Below are 25,297 nucleotides of genomic sequence, written 5' to 3' on the forward strand. Positions count from 1 at the left end.
CCTCCTCCCTCTCTTCTCCCTTTCTCTCTCCCCTTCTCTTTCCTCCCCCCTTTCTTTCTCCCCCTCTCTTTTCCCCCTTCCTCTTTCTCCCTTCCTTCTCCTCCTCCTCTTCTTCCCCCTCTCTCTTCTTTGAGCCCCCCACCACATACACACAAATACCTAAAGTAGCTAAATCCAAGACAATTTGAGAGAGAGCAGTTAAGGGGGAAGGGAAAATCTAGAAATTCTTCATTTAGAAGGTGGCGCCTGAGTTGCATCTAGAAAGAAAACAGGGATTCTACATATGAGGCAGAGGTAAGGACATGGGTGTAAAGATCAGAGAGGATGCAAGTTGGGGAAGAAAATTTAATGACTGGAAATATGAGTCAAGGCGTACAGAGGTGATGAGATCCTCAATTATGGCATAAGCTGTGTGAATAGCAACAGAGGGTCAGAAGCTGACCCTCCTTTGCAAGAAACAGCTGAGGAAACATAGACTGAGAGAGACTGGGCGATTTGCTAACGAGTATCTGAGTAGGAATTTGAACTTAGGTTCTCCTAACTCTTACTTTCAGTGCCCTGTTGCCAAGCTGCTCCTAATATACATTCAGCCTGTTAATTGTCTTCAAGTCTTTCTTAAATGTGTCCTCTCTCTTATTATCTATTTCATAAGGGTCTGACAATAGATCGTTTAAAGGTAAATTTCAGATTATACTTTTCCTCCCATTACCTAGTGTTTTAGCCAGAGTTCTGCTGTACTATGGACTAAATATTGCTGAGTTAAGTCAACAAGCATTTCTTAAGTACTTGCTGTTACTGCTTTTCGATTGTTTTCAGTCATATTCCATTCTTTGTGACCTTAGTTGGGATTTTCTTCACAAAGATTCTGGAGTGGTTTGCTATTTCCTTCTCCAGCTCATTTTACAGATAAGGAAAATGAGGCAAACAGGATGAAATGACTTGTCACATACTTAGTGGTCCGAAGCCAGATTTTAACTCAGGCAGATAAGTCTAACTGCAGACCTGGCACTCCATCTACTTTGCCATTTAGTTGTCCCTTATTAAATGCTTAGTATGTGCAAAGAACTGAGCTAAACACTAGAAATACAGAACTTTGTGGTCCTTTCTTAACAATAATGACTATTTGTATAATTTAGGCAAAAACAGAATTCTAGGCTCTAATTCCTCAGGTAATTCAAATCTGCCTTTGCCCTCACCCATTCTCCCAAAGGGTCCCCCATAATTGTTATTTCTGCTCACAGCAACTAATTACTGAAGGCAGAGTTTCCTTCTTCCTAGTTATTCCACAGGTCCCACAATGCAAGCAAGCTAACCTCCAAAGCCTGGACCTGGTGACCAATGTGCTTTGTTAAGGACTAAGCCTTTTCTGTTTTGAATGCTCATCATCCCAGACAGAGAACACATAAAAAATTCTTACTGTTTCTGGACAAGGGCATTCTGGAAGCCCCTTTTCTGCACAAGGAGCCTCTCCATTTCACATGAGAGAAAATGAGACTCAAGAATGGTCATTCTCAAAGTCACAAAGAATGCAGGAGGTGGGAAATAGGGAAAAGGAAAATAGGACTGAAACCACATCTCCAAATTCTTGGATATAGCCCTAAGAACTTCCACACCCCCACCAAAAACCCATGTGTTGTCAGCCTATTCCCCTTCTCACTCCCATCCTACTCTGACCTTGGGACAGACTGAAAGCACCCAAGGTTTCTGGACTTGTAAGATCCCAATATTTAGAGCTGGGAGAGATCACTTCACAAGTGAAGAAATAGGCTGTCATCTGAAGTGACAAATAACTTTGCCCAAGGTCACACAGGCCCTAACAGAACTAAATGGAATGTTGCAGTGGAGAGATTGCTGGACTTGGCAGTTAGAAAGTCCTGGGTTCAGCTTGATACTAGCTATGTGACTCTAGGGCAAGGGCCACTTAATTTTGGTGGGCCTGTTTCCTCATTTATGGAATGAAGGAGCTGGATGAGATAGCTTCAAAGGCCTCTTCCAGCTCTAAATCTCTGATCATCTAAACCCAGATCCTTGGACTACAAATGCAGAACTCCTAGAATCCCACTCTTATCATGCTGCTAGGTCCTTCCATTCGGACAAAATTAAATTAGAAAAGGAAAACAAGGGGAAGAGTCCCTAAATCATTCTAAGGGCAACTCTGACTTCAGAGAAGTCCCTTCTCTTCTTAGCGCCTTAGTTTCCTCAGTTGTAAAATGAAAGGGCTGGACTTGATAACTTCTCTTCTAGCTCCAATACTGATCCAGTAACTAGAATATTACTAAGTCTCTTTCCAGCACTAAATCCTATGATTATAACTTCTCCTCTTCCCTTATTAACTCTGATTTAATGAGATTTAAGGGGAGGGATAAATGGGATCCTAGTATCAGATCTCTCTCCTCTATTCCCCTCTTCTGTCCTCCCCCTCCTGGGGTCCCTTCTTCCCCGGCCCCCATCCATAAGCAAGGGCCCAGCCGTCTCCTAACAGTGTTGTGCCAGAATCTGGCTGCCTAGCAACCAAACTCAGCCTGTCACCATGGCAAAGATCTGAGCAAGTGAAAGACAAGAGGTTGGTATGTCTTTTTGGAAAAGGAAAAAAAAAAACGCCATTAGGGAGGTTTGTTGGTTTTTTCCTGAAGTCACTGGTATTTTCACCTCAGTGATACTGACATTAATCATAGGATCAGAGATTTTGAATGCGAAGTCACTTTGGAAAGATTACTATCTATGTGACTGTGATCGTTTAACTTCCCTGGACCTCAGTTTTCTTATCTGTAAAATGAGTGCCTTAGATCCGATGATCTCTAAGGTTATTTCCAGTTTTATATTTCTGATTCTAGTGGGTTCAACTAGATTTCTACCTCCATCATCCCTATTTAATGTGATAGAATGGTCCTTCTCCTTGTCCAGGTAAAACCCCTCCCATCTGCAATAGTAGATTGCCTCTTCTATAATTCCCAGTCTCTCGCTAATTTTTATGGTTTTTTCCTTGCTGCCTACAAATATGGCCATGTTTCTCTCATTCTTAAAAACTCTCACTTGATTAACTGATCTACAATTATCATTCTATTTCTGTCTTCCCCTTCAGGGCTAACCTCCTTGAGAAAATCATCTACATGTGGTACCTCTAATTCTCTTTTCCATCCATTCTAAACCCTTTGCAATGAGGTTTCTGACATCATTCAGTGGAAAGTGCTCTCTCCAAAATTACGGATGGTTTCAGCTGCCAAATCTGATGACTTTTTCTCAATTCTCATTCCTGGTCTCTATGTAGCCTGTGATACTTCACTTGTTGAGCACCCACTTCCTGGATATTCTTTCCTGCAGGTTTTTGTGGCACAGCTCTTGCCAAATCTTCCTCCTACCTGCTTGACTGCTCTTTCTCAGTCTCCTTTGCTGGATCTTCATGAAGGTCACACCCATTTGATCACAGATATCCCCTAAGGCCCTCTTCTTTTCTCTATATGAAAGGTTCAAACTAGGTGAACTTTAAAAAAAAATTTATAACTTAGTTAAATATAATTATTTTTCTTTGTAATCCTATAAACTTTATGCTCTTACAAATATTTTGAGGAGTCCATAGTTTTCCCAAGACTGCCAAAGGGGTTCAAGTCACACACACACAAAAATATGAATCCTTGTTTATTCTGTGGCACTTGGTGATCACTTCAGCTCCCATGAATTCAATAAGCATCTCTACTCAGACAGTTCCAAATCTATGCTAGTCCCCACTTTTCACCTATTTTCAGGTCCTAAATCCTCAGTGACCTTCTGAATATGTCCACTTGAACTTGTTCAGAAGAGAATTCCTTATTTTTCTTCCAAAAACCTTTATCCTCTTTGAAACATCTGATATTGTTCATCACCCCAGACACCCAGGCTCAAAATATGGGTGTTATTCTTGACAACTCAGTCACACTCACCCCACATAGCTAGTTTGTTGCCTAGTCTTGGTGTTTCCACCTTCGCAGCATCTCATCCATATGGGTCCCCTTCTCTCCACTCACACAGCCATCGCCCCGGTGTAGCCTCTCATCACCCCAGGCTTGGATCTGCAATAGCTTCCTAATTGAATTCCCTGCTTCAAGTTTCTTCCCACTTCAATTCATCCTCCACTCTGCTGTCAGTGATTTTCCTAAAGGACATGTGCTAATCATCTCTCCTTCTTCCTTTCCCTCTCTCCCTCCTTCTGTCTTTCTCTCTGTATCTCTTTCTGTCATCTCTCTGTGTCTGTCTCTTTCCCCCCCTTCTCTCTCTCTCTCTCTCTCTCTGTCATCTCTTTGTGTCTATCTATTTCTGTTTCTCTGTCTCTTTCTGTCTCTCTCTCTTTCCCCCTCTCTCTCCCTCCATCTTTCTCTCTATCTCTGTGTCATTCTCTCTGTATCTCTGTCTATGTCTCTGTTTGTCTCTTTCTGTTTCTTTCTTCCCCCTCCTCCCTTCTCCCTTCCCCTCTCTCCCTCTCTCCTCTCTCCCTTTCCCCCTTCTCCTCTCTCTCTCCCCCTTTCCTCTTTCCCTCCTTCTCTATCATCCTCTACCCCTTCCCTCCCTCTCTTTCCTCCTCCCCTTCTTCTTCTCTTTCTCCCTTCTCCCTCCATCCTGGTTTTTAGAGCATTATCCTTTAAAATGACTCTTTTAAGTTTCGCCCTAGCTTAACTGTCCATGAGTCTATACAAATGTACCTCTTCCTCTGCCTTTTTTTAGTTGAATTAATTCAGTTTGATTGACAGAATCAAAGACACTTCTTCCTTTTATGTCTTCAAAAAACAACTCTTGTCTAGTTCCTGAAAGAAGCTTTCAATCTCATTTCAAAGATGTTGGAGCTGAACAGAGAGGCTGTGATTTGCCCAAAGTCACACAGCTAATAAGCACAGACATAAGTAGAGCCTAAGTCTTCTGACTCCAAATTCAGGAATTTTCACTATATCACATCTATATTATCCCCATTTTACAGATGATCAAACTGTGGTTGACAAAGCTAAATGAATTGCCGTGGGTCACAAAACAAGGAATTATCTGAATCAGGATTTGAACTCAGATCTTCCTGAGACTCAATGCTTTATCCACTAAGCCAATATGTCATATCTACTTATCTGTAGCACTTCTTGAAGGCATGGACTGTGATATTTACTTCTTTATATATCCTCATGATATGTATAATAGAGACTTAACACATATTCGATTGAATCAATTTTGGAATATAGATAGGACATCTGTCCTGTCTCCTGGAGAAGTTATTGGAGCAGGGATCATCATCTGTAGACTGGGAAATTATAAGTTCTAGAAGAGGAATGGCTTGTTCAAGATCACAAGCCAATTAGTGATAGGACCAAGAATAGACGCCAAGTCTTAAGACTGGCTATTCGTGGCTATTTTCCATGATGCTATGTTGCCACTCCATTTGTGCCTCATCTTGAGAGACAATATCATATCAGTATAGAAACTCTAGCTTTAGAGCCTGAAAACCAGGGTTCTAACCCCAGTGTTACCAAAGGAAAAGCTGTGTGATTGTGGGGAAGTCACTCGCCCTCTTTACAACTTTATTTTTCCATGTGCAAAGAGAAGTGGCCGGGCCACGTGGAGGATCTGCTCTAACATTCTGCTGTCTCATCTCTCTCCCAATGGGCAGCAGCCGTCAATTCTGGGCAGGTTCCAGAGCTCTAGGAAAAGCTGTGTCTGGGCAACTGCTCAGCAGCTGAAATCTTAAATTGCTACCATCTGCAGGCATTTGAGAGCCCATGGTGATGGAAACTGGCCATATGGCTGGCCTGGGTCACACCCTCCTTCTGAGTCCAAAGGAAAGCAGAGAATAAAAGTCACTGCCAGGACAGGACAAGGGGAAACTGATTCCTGAATTCAGTCACCCATCCATCTCTGGCTCCCTCAGTTGAACAAATCCTTGCTTTGCTCATGACCCAGATCACTGGTTTCATTGAAAGAACCCTGCACACAGAGATAGGGGACCAGAATTATCATCCTAGTTCATCTCTGACTAGCTTCAAGACTTCATCCATCTCTCTCTCTCTCTCTCTCTCTCTCTCTCTCTCTCTCTCTCTCTCTCTCTTCTCTGTCTCTTTCTCTGTCTCTGTCTCTGTCTCTCTCTCTCTGTCTCTGTCTCTCTCTGTCTCTGTCTCTCTCTGTCTCTCTCTCTCTCTGTCTCTCTCTCTCTCTCCTCTCTCTCTCTCTCTGTTTCTCTCTCTCTCTCTCTCTCTCTCTCTCTCTCTCTCTTGATTTAGCTTCAAGACTTCATCTCTATATATATCTTAATTTCCTAGACTGGAGGTAATTATATCTGACCTTCTAGCTTCAAGTGGATTACTAGAAACCACCACAAATATATTCTAAAAAAAAAAGTCATTCATTTCAATACTATAAATATTTATTAAATGCCTGTTGTGTGCAGAATATGGTGCCAGGCGAGATTTAAGGTGCAGTTAAAGCACAACTTCTGCCCTCAAGGAGCTTACAAATGACAAAAACGTAGATAGCTACATTATACAATATTATAAATAGTGTACAAGAGGTCCAAGCAAAACACTAAATAGGGTCTTCAGGGAACTGAGGGGGATAGAGAAGGGAAGAGATCATTGCTGACTTGGCAGAATTGAATTCTGGAAGGCTTCATAGAGACAGTGGCATTTCAGCTGAATCTTAAGGATTTCCAGAAGGGATAAGAGAAGAGGACATTAGAGGAAGCTGTGAGCAAATGGACAGACATGGGAAATTGCTGGACATACAGTAATTGGGATTGGAGACCAGTCTAGTTTTACTGGAAGTAATGCAGCCTACTTTATAGTGGTATAAAAAGACTAGATAGGCAAAGTGAAGTCAGACTGTGGAGGGACTTAAATGCCAGACCAAAGAGTTTGAATTTGAAAAAAGGAGAGTTTGTCCCTTAAAATAAATAGGGAGAGTGTAGAGATCTGTGAATAAGGTCCATTCCTATGATAGCAGTGAAAAAATACGTTGGAGAGGGAAGAAAATAAAGGCAACAAGGAAGCTATTGCAGTAGCTGAGCTGGGTGTAATGAGAGCACTTACTAGTCAGTCATCAAACATTTATTAAGCATTCATTATTTGTCAGTCATGGTAATAAGTGTTAGACAAGTGTCACTATATCAGTGACAGTAGCAATATAAGGAAGAGGGGACATGAAAAAAGTAAAAACACCATAAAAAGAAGATTAACACTGGGCACTCACACCACTATCATTCTGGGGTCTATGTAACTCCCGGTCATTGAAAATCCCCAATTCCCTGTTACTTACGTGTATTTAATTTTACCCACATATATAAATAATGAGGCTTAATTTTCTATGACAAGACTGGGAACCCTCCAGGACATCCCGCTTTATCTGCTGTGACTGAAAATGGTGATTCAAAATTAAGTTCCTCTCCCACTGAATGAGATACTGGGCCAGAAGAAGACAGGCAGAAGGCCCCTGATGAAAAGAAGGCCCCACGCTGGATTAATCTAACGGAACTCTGAGATCTAGCCAGTGCTTTCTCTTACTACTGGTACAACTTGGGCTCCACACTTCCGGGTATGAGGTTCCCCTTCTCTGTGAGAGGAGGAGGTGACTGACGGCTTCCTCTTGCCTCCTCCCAGGGGTAGAGAGAGGACACAGACCTGGGAGGGAGGCCTGGCTGGTTATCCCTTTGAAGGGGTGGGATTCAGCACTAGCTGTGTTGAAGCCTCTTGCCAGTAGCAAGATGTTGCTGTGTTTCTGCTCCAGCAAAGAGCTGAGAAGGAGACAGGTCGTTCTGACAGGGCTATTTATAGCAGGTGCTACAGCTCTCCAATGTGTGGGCTTTGCCACCCATTGCCACACAGAAACAGAGGAAGCATTTTTCCCCCTGGGGGACCCCATCTCCCAGGGTTGCAGGTGGGAGGTGATGAAGGAGAAGAGGAATCCTTTAGAAACTCAGCTTTCCTTACTTACAGAGGAAAACAGCCAAGGAAAAAGCAATCGGCATGATGTAAGGAAGGGAATCTTTAAAAAAAAAAATCCCCTTTCGATGTAAGGCTGAGTAAGAAAAGAGTTCTGGAAAATGCTATTTATAGCATTCCTATAGGGGCAATTTCCCCACCAGCTCCTCTCCTTCCCACCCCCAAACCACATGCATCTCTTCCTGAGCCCAGTCGAGCCCTCCAGCCACAGTGACATCCCACCCCCCCACCCCCTTAATCTAGCCCTACTAGGGTAATTTCTCATTCATGGACCAGACCCCACCATGTGGAGCTCTAGACTGAAAGGGAATCTCAGCTGATGGAGAAAGCATCTATGCCTGATATCAAAACTCATTATAATTCGGCCCAAACCCTTCAAAAGCAGCAATCCTCCAGAGAACAGGAAGAAAGAGGTGCTAAGATGATTTTACATCACTACCATTTGCACCTCCAAAGCATTTTTTTAATCACTTTGTTCTTAGAAACAGAAAGCCTGTGCTGGAGTAGAGTTCTGGGTTTGACACTCTTAACCTGTGTGACACTAGCAAGTCATTTCATTTCTCTGAACCTCCATGCCGTAAAATGGGGATGATCCATCAATAAGAATTTATGTGCTGGGCACTGTATTAAGCAAGCACTATAGATGTAAAGCCATAAGACCCACCCTATGTACCTCTTCTGGTCTGCAAAATTTAAAATGTCGTTTAAATGTGAGCTATTTTACAATCTGAGTTAAGCAGTCTTTCCAGGACTGGCCAGACACAAAGAATATTTTTCCCTTTTTACAGGTAAAGATATTGTGGATCAGAGAGATGAAGTGATTGATCCAGTCACAGATTCACAGAATTTGAAACTGAAGGGATCTCCAGTCCAACTCATAGATGAGAGGAATCCCTGTTATAATATAACTGATATCTATCCTTTGCCTGGGGTCCACCAAGGTGAGGAAACTTAGCATCTCTTGAGGAGACCTAGTCTGCTCTAATGATTATTGTTGTTCAATCATGTCTGACTTTTCATACCCCTACTGGGGATTTTCTTGGCAAAGGTATTGGAGTGTTCTGCCATTTTCTTCTCCAGCTCATTTTACAGATGAGGAAACTGAAGCAAAGAGGGTAAAGTGACTTTCCATTGTCATACAGTTAATAAGTATCTGAGACCGGATTATAACTGAGCAAGATGAGTCTTCTGACCTCTGGCACTCTATCCACCAAGCCACCAAGCTACCTTTTCTGAGAATTAGAAAATCTAAAATGGCCTCTTGGAACATCTCATCTTCTGTGTTCTCAAACTGGGGAAAAAAAAATCTAGTCCCTCCTTCAGATCCTTGAAGACAGTTACCATGTCTGCCCTGGATCTTCCTTCTCCAGACTAAACATGCCCAATTCCTTTAACCCATCTTCACACATCATGGACTCAAGACCTTTCACCCATGTTGACTGCCTTCCTGTGTACACTTTCTAGCTTCATCAACATTCTCCTTAACCTGGGTGCCCAGCAAAATACAATATTCCAGATGAGATCTGATGAGACAGAGTTGGGAGAGGTTCTCTTTTATCCTGAAAGTTAGGTTTCTGACTGTGTCTCAAAGGCTTTCTGGGGAGCTGCTCCATCACACAGCTAGAAGAAATATAGCTCCAAGTTCTGACTCAGATTCAACATGTTCCTCTCTAGATCCTGCTGCCTTGAAGACCAAACAACTCTGGCAAAGAGCACAGAGACTGAACACTGAACCAACACACAAAGTATGGAGAAAAGAAAAGTGTGGAGAAAAGAACTCTGATTTTTATCAAGCAGAGGAAAGTCAAGGGAATTGAAGAGAGAGGAATTATGAGAGGATGGGGGAAGGGCGGGATCTTCTGATTGTTACGATTATCTCCCAGACATGAGACCTTACAATTCAGTTTAAGCAAGGGCTCTTGGCAAGGTGAATTATTGATAAGGGAGGCTCCAGAGATGAGACTGAGATCTTTTTTGTTGTTGTTAATTATAATCCGGATAAGAATGTTGAATTAATGATGAGCCGCCACACACCTGTGAAATTTAACAGCTCAATCTCCCCCAACAAATGGTCTCTTTTCAGACAGCCTCTCCCGGAGTTTGGCTCAGGGCCCTCCTCTCTTGATTAAAAAAAAAAAAAAAAAGCCAAGCAAACAACTCTGCCACCCCTAAAGCCAAGATATGTTACAGATAGCGAGACAAGACTGGAACCATTTTGGGGGAGTAGAGTTGGGGAGATGTTGGTTGTGTTTGGGAAACAGCCAGGGAAACACCCCCAATTCCAAAGTTTCATGATAGGGATCCAAAGCCATCTAGCAAGTTAAAAACTATGAAGTGTGGGAAAAAATTATTAGCTTTTAAGTCAGCCCCCTTCTTTACTTCTGCAGAGTTGGGAGCTCTATTTTAAGATGGTTTCTGAACAAAGTCCCATGGGGGACTGAAATGCGGAAGTCTCCACCTTTGTCCTGCTAAGAGCTAGAGTGACATCCACCTTCCAGTTAATCCTTCTGGGGCATGGATTTAGCTCAGAAAGGCAGAGGGGGCCACCAACTTTGAGCCTCATCCATTCCCAGGTGATACTGGCCCACAATCCCACCAGGGGACCACAGCATCATCACAGTTACATCAGACTACCCTATCTACCGCCTGGAGGATATTCTTATAAGATGGGAGAAACCATAATTATCTTGGGTAATTTACCTAAAGGTGCCAGGCCACCCCTTATCTGCCATCCATCCCGGCATCTTCAGGAGGGGTAGTCTCCCGTATCTCAGAGGCAAGAAGCACCTGCCCACTCATAGCCAGAGAAACAGACAGGAGGGACAGACAGACATAGCTTCTTCCTGAATGTAAGGAATCGCAGAACTTAGGAACTTGGAGGGGACCTTAGCGCTCAGTCTGGAACACAAGGGGCTCTTTCCCCCAAATTAAAAAGTACCTCCCTCCCTGTCTTTTCCTTTTTTACCTTTGAGGGGGCCTTGCTCTGTGTATTCCTGAAAAAGGAAGTCTTGGCAGTGAAGAAGCAGTCCTCCAGATCTTCATCTAGGCTGCAGTACCCACTGCTCATGGTGCTGTCCACGGTCATCTACCGCGGGCGCCCGCCACGGGAGGCTGCTCTCTAGTTCGTGGGCGCGAGGCAGGGGTGGGGGTGGGGGGGCAGCGCGCGCGGAGGTGAGACCCCCGCAGCTCCGAAGGGGGCAGGAGCCGGAGGATTTCTCAATTCAGTTGCTGTTCAGCAGCAGGATCCAGTGTGCTCCCTCGTGCTCCTGCTTCCAAACACCTCCTCGCCTCCAATCCTGCTTCTGCGGGTTTTTCTTGCCCCCTCCTTCCTCCACTTTAACGAAAGGACGGCGGGCTCCTCCGGAGACTAACCTTTTCCCTTCTCCGCCCACAGCCCTCCTTTCCCCAATCGGCGCAGCTACAAAACACCGGTGTCAGAGCCGGGCGAGTTTTTTCTTTGCCTCCCTCTCAAACTCGCCATCTGTGGTTTAATCTCCTCTGTCGCAGCAGGGCTGAGCATGCAAAGCTCACCATCTCACCACTGCCCCCCACCCTCCCCCTCCCCTTTCCTGCCACTCTCGGAGTTTGCAGTGGAGTTCAGAAGCCACTTCCTCTTGCAAGGTTTCTCTTCAAGCTTCCTACAAAGCTGTCATGAGTACTGAGTGCAGGCTGGGCTGGGAAGGGAGTGGGGGGGGGGTGCCAACCAATCTCTCTGGTGCCCAGGTAAGGATGGGTGCTGGCTGCCCTCAAGCCTGATCGGGAGGCTAGGAACAAGCCATTCATTCTCTAGATTCTAGGAAATACAACCCACTCTTTAGCATCCACGAATGATTAAGGGATGTGGATAAAAATGGAGCAAAAACTCTTTCCTCCTCTACATCTTTCCAACTCAGTTACAGCGGCTTTCTGCTGTGGGCTTCTGGGGTACCGAACCTGGGTCAATCGACATGAATAGAAAAATAAAAGAGAATCAATAAATGTCAATCGTGGAAGAAATCCCATTTTAGCAGAAAAGTTGCCAGAAGAGACTTGGAAAATCCTTGTGAACACAAGTGAAGTATATGCAAAGAAAACTGTCTCATTTGCACAACTGACCCAGGGTCCTTAGGAACTAACTACAGAGGAGGGATTCATTTTTAGACTCCCGAAACTGTGCAAAGCTTATTTACATATTCTTAGATGTCTAAGAGATATTTCTAACAGACTTTGCCCAATCCCAATATCCGGGAGGGTTCATGTGAAAACCCCATTTGAGTGATTGGAAAAATGCTTGTGAATTCGTTAGATCATCTAACAAGGAACTGCAGAGGTTCTTGGCCTCCTGGGGCACAGGTCATAAGGTAATACTGGTTATCTGCCCTTCAATTTCTGGTCCCTGTGGCAATAGATTTATAGCTAGGAAAGATCTTGGAACTATCTACTCGAAACCCCATTACTGTATATATGAGGTAACTTAGATCCAGAATAATTAAAGGATCAACCTAAAGTCATACAGGTAGAAAGTGGGTTTGAATCCATTATCTCACTCTGGATCCACTATTTTTACTATGCCATGCTGCCTCCTATGGGCTAGTGCTGGAACACATTTGTCTGCTTTCTCAACATAATACAGGTATCACGCCAGCCTTAAAGATAACGGGATTTATGGAAAGATTCACATGAACTGATGCTGAGTGAAGTGAGTAGAATCAGGAGAACACTGTACACAATAACAGCAACATATGATGATCAACTTTGACAGACTTCTCTTCTCAGCAATACAGTGATCTAAGGTGATTCCAAAAGACTCATGATGGAAAATGTTATCCACATACAAAACAAAACAAAACAAAACGAAAAATCTATGGAGTCTGAAGGCAGATTGAAACATACCATTTTCCATTTTTTTTCTTTTTTCTTTTTCTGATTCTTCTCTCACATGACTATTATGGAAATATGTTAAATATGATTGTACATATATAACCTACATCATATTGCCTGCCATTTTGGGGAAGGGGAAGAAGAGGAATGGAGGGAGGAAAAAAAGTTGGAACTCAAAATCTTATAAAAATCAACATTGAAAACTGCATTTACATGTAATTGAGAAAAAAACTATTAAGTGGGGAAAAAATGAGATTAGTGATTTTTAAAAATGAAGCATGTTAGATTCTGAAGAAAAAAAGATAATGAGGAGCAGCTAGATGGTGTAGTGGAGAGAGCACCAGCCCTGAAGTCAGGAGGACCTGAGTTCAAATCACATCCTAGATGTGTGACCTTGGGCAAGTCACTTAACCCCAACTGCCTCAGCAAAAATAATAATGGAACTTAGTACTCCAGAAAGATAGAGCAATGCCTTTAAATATCCAGAACTAGTGGTGGACACTATATGAGGCCAGTCTTATTGCTCTAACTGTATAAAATCACAAAAGACTTTGTGTATGCAATGGCTTAATTAAGGATTCTTCAATACTGAATCCCTGCAATCCCAAAGACATGAACCATTCCATGACTTTGCTCCTTCAGGAGAGCAAGGCTCCTTCATTTAGATGTTCAGATGTTCCCCAGTGAAAACTTGGTGGAAGGGAAGATTTCACTAAGCTACCAATTCAGTTTCAAGTCCTAATATTGTTCTAAGAACTTGCCCCCTTTAGCTAAAGTTAATAATAGTCCAGAGAGATTATAGAATTTGTTCATGGTAACAAAACTGTCCAGCTCAGGATGAGAATTGAAGTCTCCCAAATTCAAAATGTTTTTTTTCCCTTTTACACCACACTGACTCTCTGAATTTGTTATTGCCAGGAGGGTTCAGATGGCAGTTTAAACTGGCTCCCTCTTCTCCACACAAACCTTTTCCCAGAAGCCTAGGAGTGCCTGGCAGGCACAGACACATGATAACTAAAACCCTGCACCCCCAACAGGCCCCCTTGGCTCAGGCAGAAAAGTCAATACCAGTAGCTGCCTCAGCCTCTGGTCACAAGAGAACAAATGGCTGTAGGTGGTAGGGGTCAGGAGAGGGAACAGATGCAACAAGAATGAAAGAAAAAGGTCCTCAATTTCAAAGGGGCAAACTTCTCCATGGGCATGATTTGGGAGTAGCTTTATTGGGGGAGTGCTCCCTCCATCCTACTTGGTACTCCCCAGGAAGACATTTGAGTTAGGGAGGCTGGTATGAAACTTCATCAGTCTTTTCTCTCATTCAGTGCACCTTCCAAATCAAGTGACACAATGATGAATGATGTAGAGATAGGGGATCTGCCTTTTACACTAGCCATCAATAACAGGGGCACAGGCTTTGTCCCGACAAAGACTAGAGGATATTTGCTTTTACCATCTAGGTAGGCGGGAATCTTGGATATATTTTCAGAAATGAGCCGCCAACTGTACCCAGCAATGCTTCATGTTCTTAGAATGGCTCAGGGCTCCCAGAAAAGGTCCTGCTGAGCAGCTCATTTCAAATGTACACTTTTAAAAGACTATTTAGAATAATCCTTTTAAACACTATATCCAAAATACTCCTCCAGGAAACAGAGGGGAGACTCAAACTGTGAGTGACGTCTTAGATGCCTGGCCAGATTGGAAAGAATTCTTAAGTGATGGTGTTTTTATAGGATGTCACGTGTCATTCCAAATATGCTTATCAACACCATTTTTGGTATTAAGTTTCAAGCTTTCCAAAACATTTTCACCTCAATTAACCTTTGTTCATTCAATAAGCATCTATTAAGTGCCTATTATGTGCCAAGGCAACTAGGTGGTACAGCAGGTAGAATACTGGGCTTGGAATCAGGAAGACTCATCTTCATGAGTTCAAATCTGTCCTCAGGCATTTACTAGCTCTATGACTCTGGGCAAGTCATTTAACTCTGTTAGCCTCAGTTCATCATCTGTAAAATAAGCCGAAGAAAGAAATGGCAAACCAGTATCTTAAGCCAAGAAAACCCCAAAAGGGGGTCACCAAAGAGTCAGATGTGAGTGAAAACAGCTGAACAAAAACAACTATGTGCTAGATTCTGGGAAACATGCAGCCCTTTTGTGATGAGCCTTTCTGTTCTTATCTAGTCTAATTTTCACATAGTAATTATACTGGGCCACATATCATTCCAAGATGGTAAAATCTACCAGAATACTTCCATTAAAAAGTAGTACAATAAATAAGAGTACTGAGTCTGGAGCCTGAAAAACTCAAGTTCAATCACTTCTGACTGCCTCAGTTTTCTTTTCTGTTTTTTTTTTAATTTGTTTTTAAAATTTTAAGTTCTTTCCCTTATCCCTACCCCCAATCTCCATTAAGAAAGCACATGTGAAGTTATGCAAAACATTTCCATAAAAGTCATGTTGTGAAAGAGAACATAGATCTCAAGTGAAAGAGAAAGAGAGAGAGAGAGAGAGAGAGAGAGAGAGAGAGAGAGAGGAGAGAGAGAGAGAGAGGAGAGAGAGAGAGAGAGAGAGAGAGAGAGAGAGAGAGAGAGAGAAGAGAGAGAGAGAGAGAGAGAGAGGAAAGAGAAAGAGGAGAGAGAGAGAGAGAGAGAGAGAGAGAGAGAGAGAGAGAGAGAGAGAGGAAAGACAAAAAGGAGAGAGAGAGAGAGAGAGAGAGAGAGCGAGAGAGAGCGAGCGCAAACATAATCTCTTTCTCTGGGTGTGGGTATGGATTATGGATAGCATTTTTCATCATAAATCCTTCAGAGTAGTCATGGATTATTGTGTGGCTGAGAATAGCAAAGACATTCACAACTGATCATTCCACAACATTACTATTACTTGGTACATAATTCATTTCACTTTGCCTGAGTTCAGGGAGGATGTTCCAGGTTTTTCTGGGAGCATCCTGCTCATCATTTCCCACAGAACAATGATATTCCATCATAATCACATATCACAATTTATTCAGGCATTCATCAATTGATGGGCATCTCTTCAGATTCTAATTTTTTACCCCAGAAGAGTGCTGCTCTATAAATATTTGTGTACATATAGATCCTTTTCTTTTTTTAAAAAAAACTCTTTTGGGATTCATGTCTAGTAGTGGTATTGTTAGGTCTAAGGATAGGTATGATTTTATAGCCCTTTGGGCATAGTTCATATCTTCTGATCATATACCAATTGGGGCATGGTGCTTATTTTTTATAAGTTTGACTCCATTCCCTTAATGTTTGAGAAATGGTACCTCAGTTTTCTTAACTATAAAATGGAGATTGTGAGGATCAAATGAGATAATATTTGTAAGGTATTTAGCATAGGGTCAAGCACATAATACATGCTTTTAAAAATACTTCTTTCATTCCAGGAACTCTTTAGATGGTCATAATGACCTTATAAGTGAGGATAACTGTTTTACTGATAAGGACATTGAGTCACAAAAGGGACCTACTCAAGGTTACCCAGCCAATTAATGACAGAAATAATAGTAGAACTGAGATTTATTTTCCTGCCTTCTACTTTTTACTGATGAGCCCAAATGAGCCCAGTCTTTAGTATGAGACAGGAGCCAAGTTATGTTGACAAGGTCCCTAGACCTAGAAGGAATTTGTTATTGTTATTTTGTCTTTGTGTTTGACTCTTAATGTCTCCGTTTTGGAGTTTTCTTGGCAAAGATACTGAAATGGTTTGCCTTTTCCTCTAGCTCACAGATAAGGAAACTGAAGCAAACAGAGTGAAGTGACTTCTCTAGGGCCACATAGCTAGTGAGTGTTTAATGTTGGATTTTAATACATGAGGATGAGTATTCCCAACTCCAGGCCTAGTGCTCTCTCCGATGCACCTCCTTATGTAATGTGCTTTGCAACCTTCAAAATATTATTATTATTATTTTAGAAGGTTCTACCATACTGGAAAAGCTCTAAAATACTCCTGGAGATAGACTGTGTTTATATTCTAAGAATCAAGCTAGATAAATATTTAGGCTCAACAACAGTAGAATAGCTTCTTTCTCCTTCACTCCCCATAGCCAGTTGCCCAGTATTTGTTCATTTTACTTTTATAACATCCCTTGCATCTTTCCCTTCTCTCCACTCATATAGCCATCCTCCTCATCTATGCTTTCATCATCTCCCACTTGGGCTGCTGCAATAGCTTTCTCATTGATCTCCCTGCCTCAAATGTCTTCCCACTCCTAACTCTCTTTTCCTTGGCTGTATCACACTTAGTGACTCCCTTGTGCCTCCAAGACAAAACACAATCTTTTGTCTGGTGTGTAAATGTTTGCAATCTGGCTCCATTCTACCTTTCTAGGTACACTGCACCTCATTCTCCTTCTTATGCTCCAGCCAAAAGAGCTTCCTTGTTCTTCATAGCCAACATCCCATCTCAAAGTTCCCTCTGCACAAGCCGTCCCCTTAGGCTTGAAATGCCCTTCCTCCTCAGCTCTGTCTCTTGTAATTCCCAGCATCCTTCTAAACTGATGGTTTGGTGGTGAAACACCACCTCCTTCCTAAGTGTTTTCCTATTCTCTCTCCCTCAGTTGTTACCTTCTTACTCCAAACCTCTCATATGTATGTGAACATATTTTACGTTTACTTATGTAGCTATAAACATCCTCCAAACAAGAATATGGAAATAGTAAATCCAAGGGATGGTGTGGATGTTGTTAATCATTTGATAATATATTCACGCTATTCTTGAGAAAAAAGACAAAGAACATCGTGAGAATAGTTAGATGGATTTGACAAAGGCTGAATAATAGAGAATTGTTATTATTAGTTAAATGTTTCTTTGGCAGAACATTTCAAATGGAGTGCCGAGGAATCTGTGCTTGGCCCTATGCTGGCTAACATTTTTATCAGTGGCTTGGCAGAGACAGTATGTTCGAATCTGCAAATAACCCAAAGTTGGGAAAGGCAGCTAATGCCTAGAGGACAGAGTCAGGACCACAAAAGATCTTGACAGCTGGGGCATTCTTTCATTTTGAGATTTCTGTTGTCTTACAGCTGGATTTAAAAAAAAATCTAACCTTGAATTACGGGGGAGATAGGATTAGACAATAGTTTATCTGAAAGAGATCTTGGGTTTCTGATGGACCATAAGTTCAGTACGAATCTGAGGTATGATGTGGCAACCAGAAGAGCTGGTTTGCTATTAAGCTATATGAGGCGAGAGAGAATTTCCAGGACAAGTTGCTTTTATGTGTTGTCTTCCCCATTTGAATGCCAGCTCCTTGAGCAAAGAGACCCTCTCTTTTTGTTTTATATTTATAATCCCAGTGCTAGGTGGCTCATTGGATAGTGCTTGCTGGGTCTGGAGTCAGAAAGACTCATCTTCGTAAAATGGCATCTCTTAACCTTGTTTGCCTCAGTTCACCATCTGTAAAAAATGAACACAGTGTCTGGCACCTGGTAAGTGCTGAATAAAGGTTTGTGGATCTGCCAAGGCAGTAAGAGTCCTTCTGAACTCTGCCCTGAACAGTTCATTTCTGGAATACAGCATTCAATTCTGGGCACCAGATTTTAAGAAGAACATTAATAGGCTGGTATAGAGGAGAGGGAGGGGAAATCGAAAGGAAGTCAACTAAAATGTTCCATGTTGTGTTCCAAAAAGTTAAATTTCTGAGGGGCGCCTGGGCTGAAGAAAATTCAGGGGAGACAGGATTATGTAGTCAAAGGGTTGCCATGTTGGAGTTTTTGTTAAACAAATTGGGTTAGTTTCTTCTAACTTGTCTGAGCCTCCTAACCCCCACATAGGTTGGTTTAATTTTTCCTTAAAAAATATTGGATTCATACTCAAAATTTAATTAGCCCAGGGGACTAAGACTAGAATCATGACAACAGTTTTCTAGTGGCCTAAATACCAAAGGCAGGACATAAGGAGTCAGGAAATCCTCCCCTGGCACCAGCATATTAAACACAGAGGCAGGTAAGCTGTACCCAACTGAATCAATGCAATCCTTGCTGAATAGACTTCCTATATTGTGATTAAGAGAGCTTCCTTTTGTTGACAGATAGATGGTCTGCAGTTGTCTCATGGTATGTCAGTCCCAAATCTGAACCACTAGATTGGCCTGGATGGGACTAGACATGTTTGACCCCAAATGGCAAAACAAGGTGGAAGTGATGAAATCAATTTCTGTGTTATGTCAGAAAAGATTTCTAATGGCCCAAAGTAGAATGGGTTGCCTCGGGAGGTGGTGGATTCCCCCTAGATGGAGGTCCTTAAGCAGAGGTGGATGACCACTTGTTGAGTCTATCATATTTGGGATCAATTTCATGAAATGATTGCTGAGATCCTTATCAATTTTAAAATTCTGTGAGTCTTTGAATGAAAACTCCTTGAGGGCAAAGACTTTCACTTTTGCTACTGCATCCCTAGCACTAGCACAGTGTCTGGTACATAGTTAGAGTTTAATAAATGCTTTTAGACTGAAGGAAATAAGCCATGAAAGATCATGAAACCAAAAAAAATTACAAAGTGGCTCTCAGTCTGGATTTCCCTTCCCTCTGCTTCTGCAGTGATCATGACATATAGGAAAGAAGGAACAAGAGCAGGAGTTTCCAAGACTGTCTATAGACATAAGCTTAGTTCTTCATAAATCAAATGTGAAAATTTATTCCAGTGACTTAAGGGACAGAGCTCTAGAGAAAGGGAATCATATTAATATTTACATTCTTGCTTTAAATTAAGCCAGAAAACAAAAGGAAGTTTCACCTAAATGGAAGGATAGCTTTATGAGTTCTTCACAGAGAAGCAAATATAGGAACAGGCAGAATTGGTTTTGTTGTGCATTTAAAAGTGAAAAGAAACATCATTTCATGGCATATTTGGTTGCTTTGTATTACAGTGCTTATGGTGGGCACTTGGCAACGACCACTATGAAGGTAAAATAAGTGCTAATATCTTAGCATTGGACAAGGAAGAAGAGAAATCCTATAAAGAATAAGATCCTCCAAATTAATCAACCTATATTTTAATACTCAGAAATTTTAATACAAAAGTGGTCGTAGGGCAAGATAAATGTTAAAAATATGATTTGGGAATAAAAAAAGAAGACGATTTAGATGTCTCGTGCTTATATGTCCAGAATGTCTATCTTCTCCAGGGAAATGGGAGGTACTGAACACAGCAAGTTTGAAATAACCTTCCAAAAACCAAAATTGATGATATCCTGACAGTAGGTAAACCACTGATTACTGAAATGGAAGTTATTTTAAAATCAATTGTCTAGTGTCAGCCTATCAATTTATTAGTAAAAGACAAAAATAAATGTCCAATAAAGAAATAAAAATGAAAAGATATAGCATACAGTTAAACAACTTCGACTCAAAAAGTTATAGTTGACAAATGGGAAATGGATAAAAATACAGACCATTATGTCCAATAAAAGTTTAACCTAGACAAAATCAGTCAACATAATGAAAAGACCGTCAGCTTCTAAAAACCATCTCAACCAGCAAATAGTTGGTCTCCTTACCACTTAGAGAATTATGGTAAACTATTTTAAAAGCTACATTTTTTTTGATAAAAGAAAACTACAAAAAAAGATGTTGGAAAATTATGAGAAAAAATAAGAAAATTATTAGTAATATCATCTTATAAAACAAGAGAGAAAACAAATTTATAAAAATCTTGGCAAAGGAAATAGTTAAATCATGTCATTCCCAAAGTATCTCAGAATGACATTGGAAAGAGGACAACAAACAGATAACCAACTAAAAAGATAAATCATGATTTCTTCACTACTAGGTTTTCCCCTGGGAATGACAACAGAATCACTACCTTGGGACTCTAGCACTACAGTGCTCAGTGTGTTTCATGAAGAAGTAAAAATGGTCCCAAACAAAACAAAGATGAGAAAATGCAGAGAATAGGATAGTGGTGGAGACAACACAGTTTGGAAAGTTTTTGAGAGAGAGTTTCTTAAGTGGGCTGAAAAGAAAGAGACCACACTTGTAGAACTTATAGAAAATAATTACAGATATAATTACCCCCCAAATATAATCAAGATAATATCAACTGGTCTTTATGCTCTACTTTTCCATTTCTACAAAGTCTTTATGAGAATAATTTAACTATATAAGGCAGGGGTCCTCAAACTACGGCCCGCAGGCCAGATGCAGCAGCTGAGGACGTTTATTCCCCTCATCCAGGGCTATGAAGTTTCTTTATTTAAAGGCCCACAAAACAAAGTTTTTGTTTTTACTATAGTCCGGCCCTTCAACAGTCTGAGGGACAGTGAACTGGCCCCCTATTTAAAAAGTTTGAGGACCCCTGAGTCTATAAGGCAACTAGGTGGTGTAGTAACAATACTAGGCTGGGAGTCAGAAAGATGTCTTCCTGAATTAAATCCAGCCTCAGACACTTACTAGTTGTGTGTCTCTGGGCAAGTCATTTAACTTGTTTCCCTTAGTTCTTCATCTGTAAAATGAGCTGGAGAAAGAACATGGCACATCATTCCAGTATCTTTGCCAAGAAAACCCCAAATAGGGTTATGAAGAGTCAATTATGACTGAATAACAACAACCAAAAAAACCTTTCTAACTTTGGCATTCTCTGGATCTATGACTTATACATTCTGTAATCAAAATAGTAATTCCTTGCATTTTCACAGTATTCCCACATCAGAGATAACATAGTACAATGGCAAGAGATTTAGAGTTTTGGAATTTAGGATTTAGAATTAAAAAGCTGAGTTCTATGTTAGATTGCTTGCCATCTTGGGGAGGAGAGAGGAGAGGGAAGAAGGGAGGGGAATATGGAACACAAGACTTTGCAAAAGTGAATGTTGAAAACTATCTTTGCAAGTATTTGGAAAAATAAAATAAAAAGCTATATTCAAATGCCCCTGACTGATACTTTTTAGCTGCAAGATTATGAGAATTTATGAACCTGAACAGAGCCTGTTTTCTCATTTGTAAATGATGATGCTAATAACTTTGACCTTCCCTCCCTCAGCCATTCAATCACCTGGCATTTATTAAGATCCTACTACTCAACAACAACTACAACATATCAAGGGTAAGTCAGAGGAAGTATGAGAAGGAAACAGAAAAGCTGTTCAAACGTTATTTTTTAACAAAAAAGTCCCACAATTCATAGACATTTTTATGATCATTCAATTGACTGAAAGACACAGAGAATAAAAGCTCCCACTGTGTTGTTTCTTTGATTATTCAAAAAAAAAACCCTACATTTGATCCAATAAAGCAAATGCTGCCTCAAAGGCTCTCCTATAACAAACTGTCTCATGAACATGTTAAAACTAGACAAGATAGCTTAAAAGAGGAAGCAGAGATACTTGAGTCTACAATTCTCTGATTATTAATCTCAACCAAGACATATTAAATAGAAGCATATGTTTACTAGAGGTATTTATTATTATCACACCTCTAATATGATTCTGGTACTTGAGTAATGAGCGGAAAAGGGGAGTGGTTTAGAGTATTCTGATAAAGGGTCATTTAAAGAATTTTATTGTAAAGTTTGCTGATGGGAAGGAAAGGGAATTGACATATTATGTTGTGGTGACCACTCTTGTTCATAATTTAGGTAATCTTGAGACAGAAGTCAGAGGAGCGGGGGAGCTTGACAAATTGGGGGAGTGATCCATATAGAAAAGACAAAAAATTATGAACCAGGCATTGAATTACTAGATAGAATTACTTGGAGGTCTATAAGTGAGCACAACAAGGATCTGGACTGGGTGGTGTGAACTATCAAAGAGAAAAAGATGTCATTTCAATTAATGATGATATCAAAAAGAGGGTCTGAAAGTGACAGTGGGGAACAAAAACTGTGTCAACTCATCCTTTTGACTCTGTATGTCAGAGGGATATGAGAGAAGCAGCAGCCAGTCTAAGAAGGTGGGGGAGGAGGAGGAAAATGTGCTGTCTTCAGAAGAAAGCTAATTTGGGCGAGTACCAGAAGAGGAAAGGAACGTGAAAAGAGTGAAGGGGTGGTTAAACTTGGACCAGGGATTCAGAGATTATCATGGAAAAATGACTAGTGAGGGCTGGGATTGTGTTAACTCTGGGAGAAGGGAAGGGAGTAAATATTTATAAAGCCCCTACTATCTGTCAGGCACTTGTTAAAAGAGCTTTTACAAATATTGTCCCATTTCATTCTTACAACTACCCTTTGAGGTTTGTGCTGTTATCTCCATTTTATAGTTGAGGAAACTGAGGCAAACAGAATCTGAGACTGAATTTAATTTGAGCTCAGGTCCTTCTGAGTCCAGAGCTAGAGTTCCATCTACTCTGCCACGTAACTACCACAAATTCACTACTTTTCAAAGCAGCCAATTCTACTTTGGGGCAAAAAAGTTTTTAACTTCAAGTCTAAACTGTTCTCTTTAAAACATCAACCCATTATTCTTTGTTGTGCCCTCTGGGGTAGAAGAGAGCCTATCTGGTACCTTTACTACATAATAGCCCTTCAAATATTTTCAAATTACCAAGTTCCTCCTATGAAGGAGGAATTCTCCTCTTATATGGGCTCAAGACTCTTTACTATGCAGATTGCCCTCCTCTGGACCCTCTTTAGCTTATCAATGTTCTTCTTAAACCCTGCTGTCCATAGTTTGAAAAAAGTCCAGTACAGATCTCTTCCCCAGTCCTTCCTAAAGGTGCATCCTTCCTAATGTAGCCCAAGGTCACATCAGCCTTTTTGGGCTCCATATAACATTGATGACTCATACTGAGTTTGCCAGAACAACTGCTAACAATCCAGACAGGTCCCCATCTCATATTTATGGAGTTGATTTTTTGTACCTAAGTGAAAGACTTTACATTTATCCCTACTGAATTTCATCTTTTAAAATTTAGCTCAATGAACTAACCTATCCAGATCCTTTTGGATTCTATCATTAAATGTATTAGCTATCCCATCAGCTTTGTGTTGTCTACAAATTGGAGGAATATATCATGTAAGCAATTGATAAAACTGCTAAACAGAATAGGGCCAAAATCTCTAGGGTATTACACCAGAGACTTTCTACCACAGAGACAACAAAAATATTTAGGATTTTTATAGTCTGGCCATCCAACCAGGACTGAATCCATTTAATTGTGCCATCATCTAATAATATTTTATAATAGATCTCCTTCTCCACAAGAATTTTGGAAATGGAAAATTTTATCAAAAGTTTTGTTAAATGTCTAAGTAAACTATGTCTATCACATTTCTCATTTGTTAGTTAAGTAATGGTACAAAAAAAAAAAGGAAATGAACTTAGTCTGGCATGACTTTCTCTTAATGAAGTCATGCTTACTCTTTGTAATCACTGCTTCCTTTTCTAGACATTTGCCAACCCTCTCTTCAAAGACCTATTTTAGAATTTTCCCAGGAATCTGTCAAGCTCACTGGTCTATCACTTGCGGACTCTAATCTCTTCCCCTTTTTTTTGGTGACAATCAGAACATTTGCCCTTTTTTAATCTTGTGGTTCTTTTCTTCTTTTCCATGATATTTTAAATAAATATTACCGGCAGTGACCTCAAGATAACATCTGCCAGTACATACAGTAATATTGTTCCCTGAGCTAATTGACTTGAATTCCTTATAGTTATCAAAGTGCTCTCTTACTATCTTTTTATTTTTCTTAATACTCCCTATCATTCATTTTTACCTCTCATTCCAATGTAAAGGTGTTCTCCTTCACAGATGAAACAGAAGCAAATTAAGAAATAGCACTACCTTCTCTGGATATTGTCAGTTATCATTCCATCTGCAGTATATCAGAAGTTCTCTACTTTCTTTTGTTCTCCATTTTTTTCTCAATATAACTTTTGTAAAACCTTTTTTTTTGTTTTTCTTAATTGTCTTTGCCATCCTGAGGGAAGGTGATTTTCCCAACATCATACTGGCAACAAAGATTCTAAATTCTAAACTATTTACCTCCTACGGGCAAGGGTAACATACTCATAAGTCCTTCAAGTAGCACTTATGAAGCACCTATTATGTATCAGGCAGTGTGCCAAATACAAAATATAAAAAAAGTCTTCAAGATGCAATGAGATTGGGGAGGAGGGAAAATACATACAAACAATTCTATACGAACAATAGATAGACAGGCTAAAGTGGGGACAACAAAAGGAGGAAGGCACTCATGGTAAGGAGTACTGAAAAGGCAATCATGCTTCTTACAAAAATAAGAATTTAACTCCTGAGAGTTGGGAGGAGAGTCTTATTAGAAAAAAAAAAATCAAAGATAGCAGAGTATAGTGTGGAGGATGGGGGGGAACGTCATAGGGGTGGTGTAAAATGACTGGAAAGGTGGGAAGGGGCAGGTTAAGAAGTGATTTAAAAGCCAAAGGGGGTATTTCATTTTATTCTGGGGGGAATAGGGAGCCACTGGACTTGATTGAAATGGGGAGTGGGGAGATAGTTCTGTCACTCTTGCACTGTTAGGGAGATTGATATGCTAGACTTCTATAAGATCATGTCTCACTAGCTTGG

The 25,297-nt window shown here is 40.8% G+C and overlaps 1 protein-coding gene across 2 annotated transcripts in view; it reads right to left on the bottom strand.

Moving 5' to 3' along the window:
* RASSF5 (Ras association domain family member 5) overlaps window positions 1-25,297 on the bottom strand; it is a 109,311-nt gene that overhangs the window by 32,316 nt on the left and 51,698 nt on the right. The window contains exon 1 of one of the 2 annotated variants that reach the window (XM_051998509.1): window positions 10,906-11,504. The exons of the other annotated variant lie outside the window; for it this stretch is intronic. Within the exon in view, the coding sequence (XP_051854469.1) occupies window positions 10,906-11,025 (120 nt within the window). The 5' untranslated portion in view covers window positions 11,026-11,504. Of the gene's footprint in view, window positions 1-10,905; window positions 11,505-25,297 lie in introns of those variants that run through there. 2 annotated transcript variants of the gene reach the window in all.

This window comes from Antechinus flavipes, chromosome 4, assembly GCF_016432865.1.
Source record: "Antechinus flavipes isolate AdamAnt ecotype Samford, QLD, Australia chromosome 4, AdamAnt_v2, whole genome shotgun sequence".
In the NCBI taxonomy this organism is placed as follows: Eukaryota; Metazoa; Chordata; class Mammalia; order Dasyuromorphia; family Dasyuridae; genus Antechinus; species Antechinus flavipes.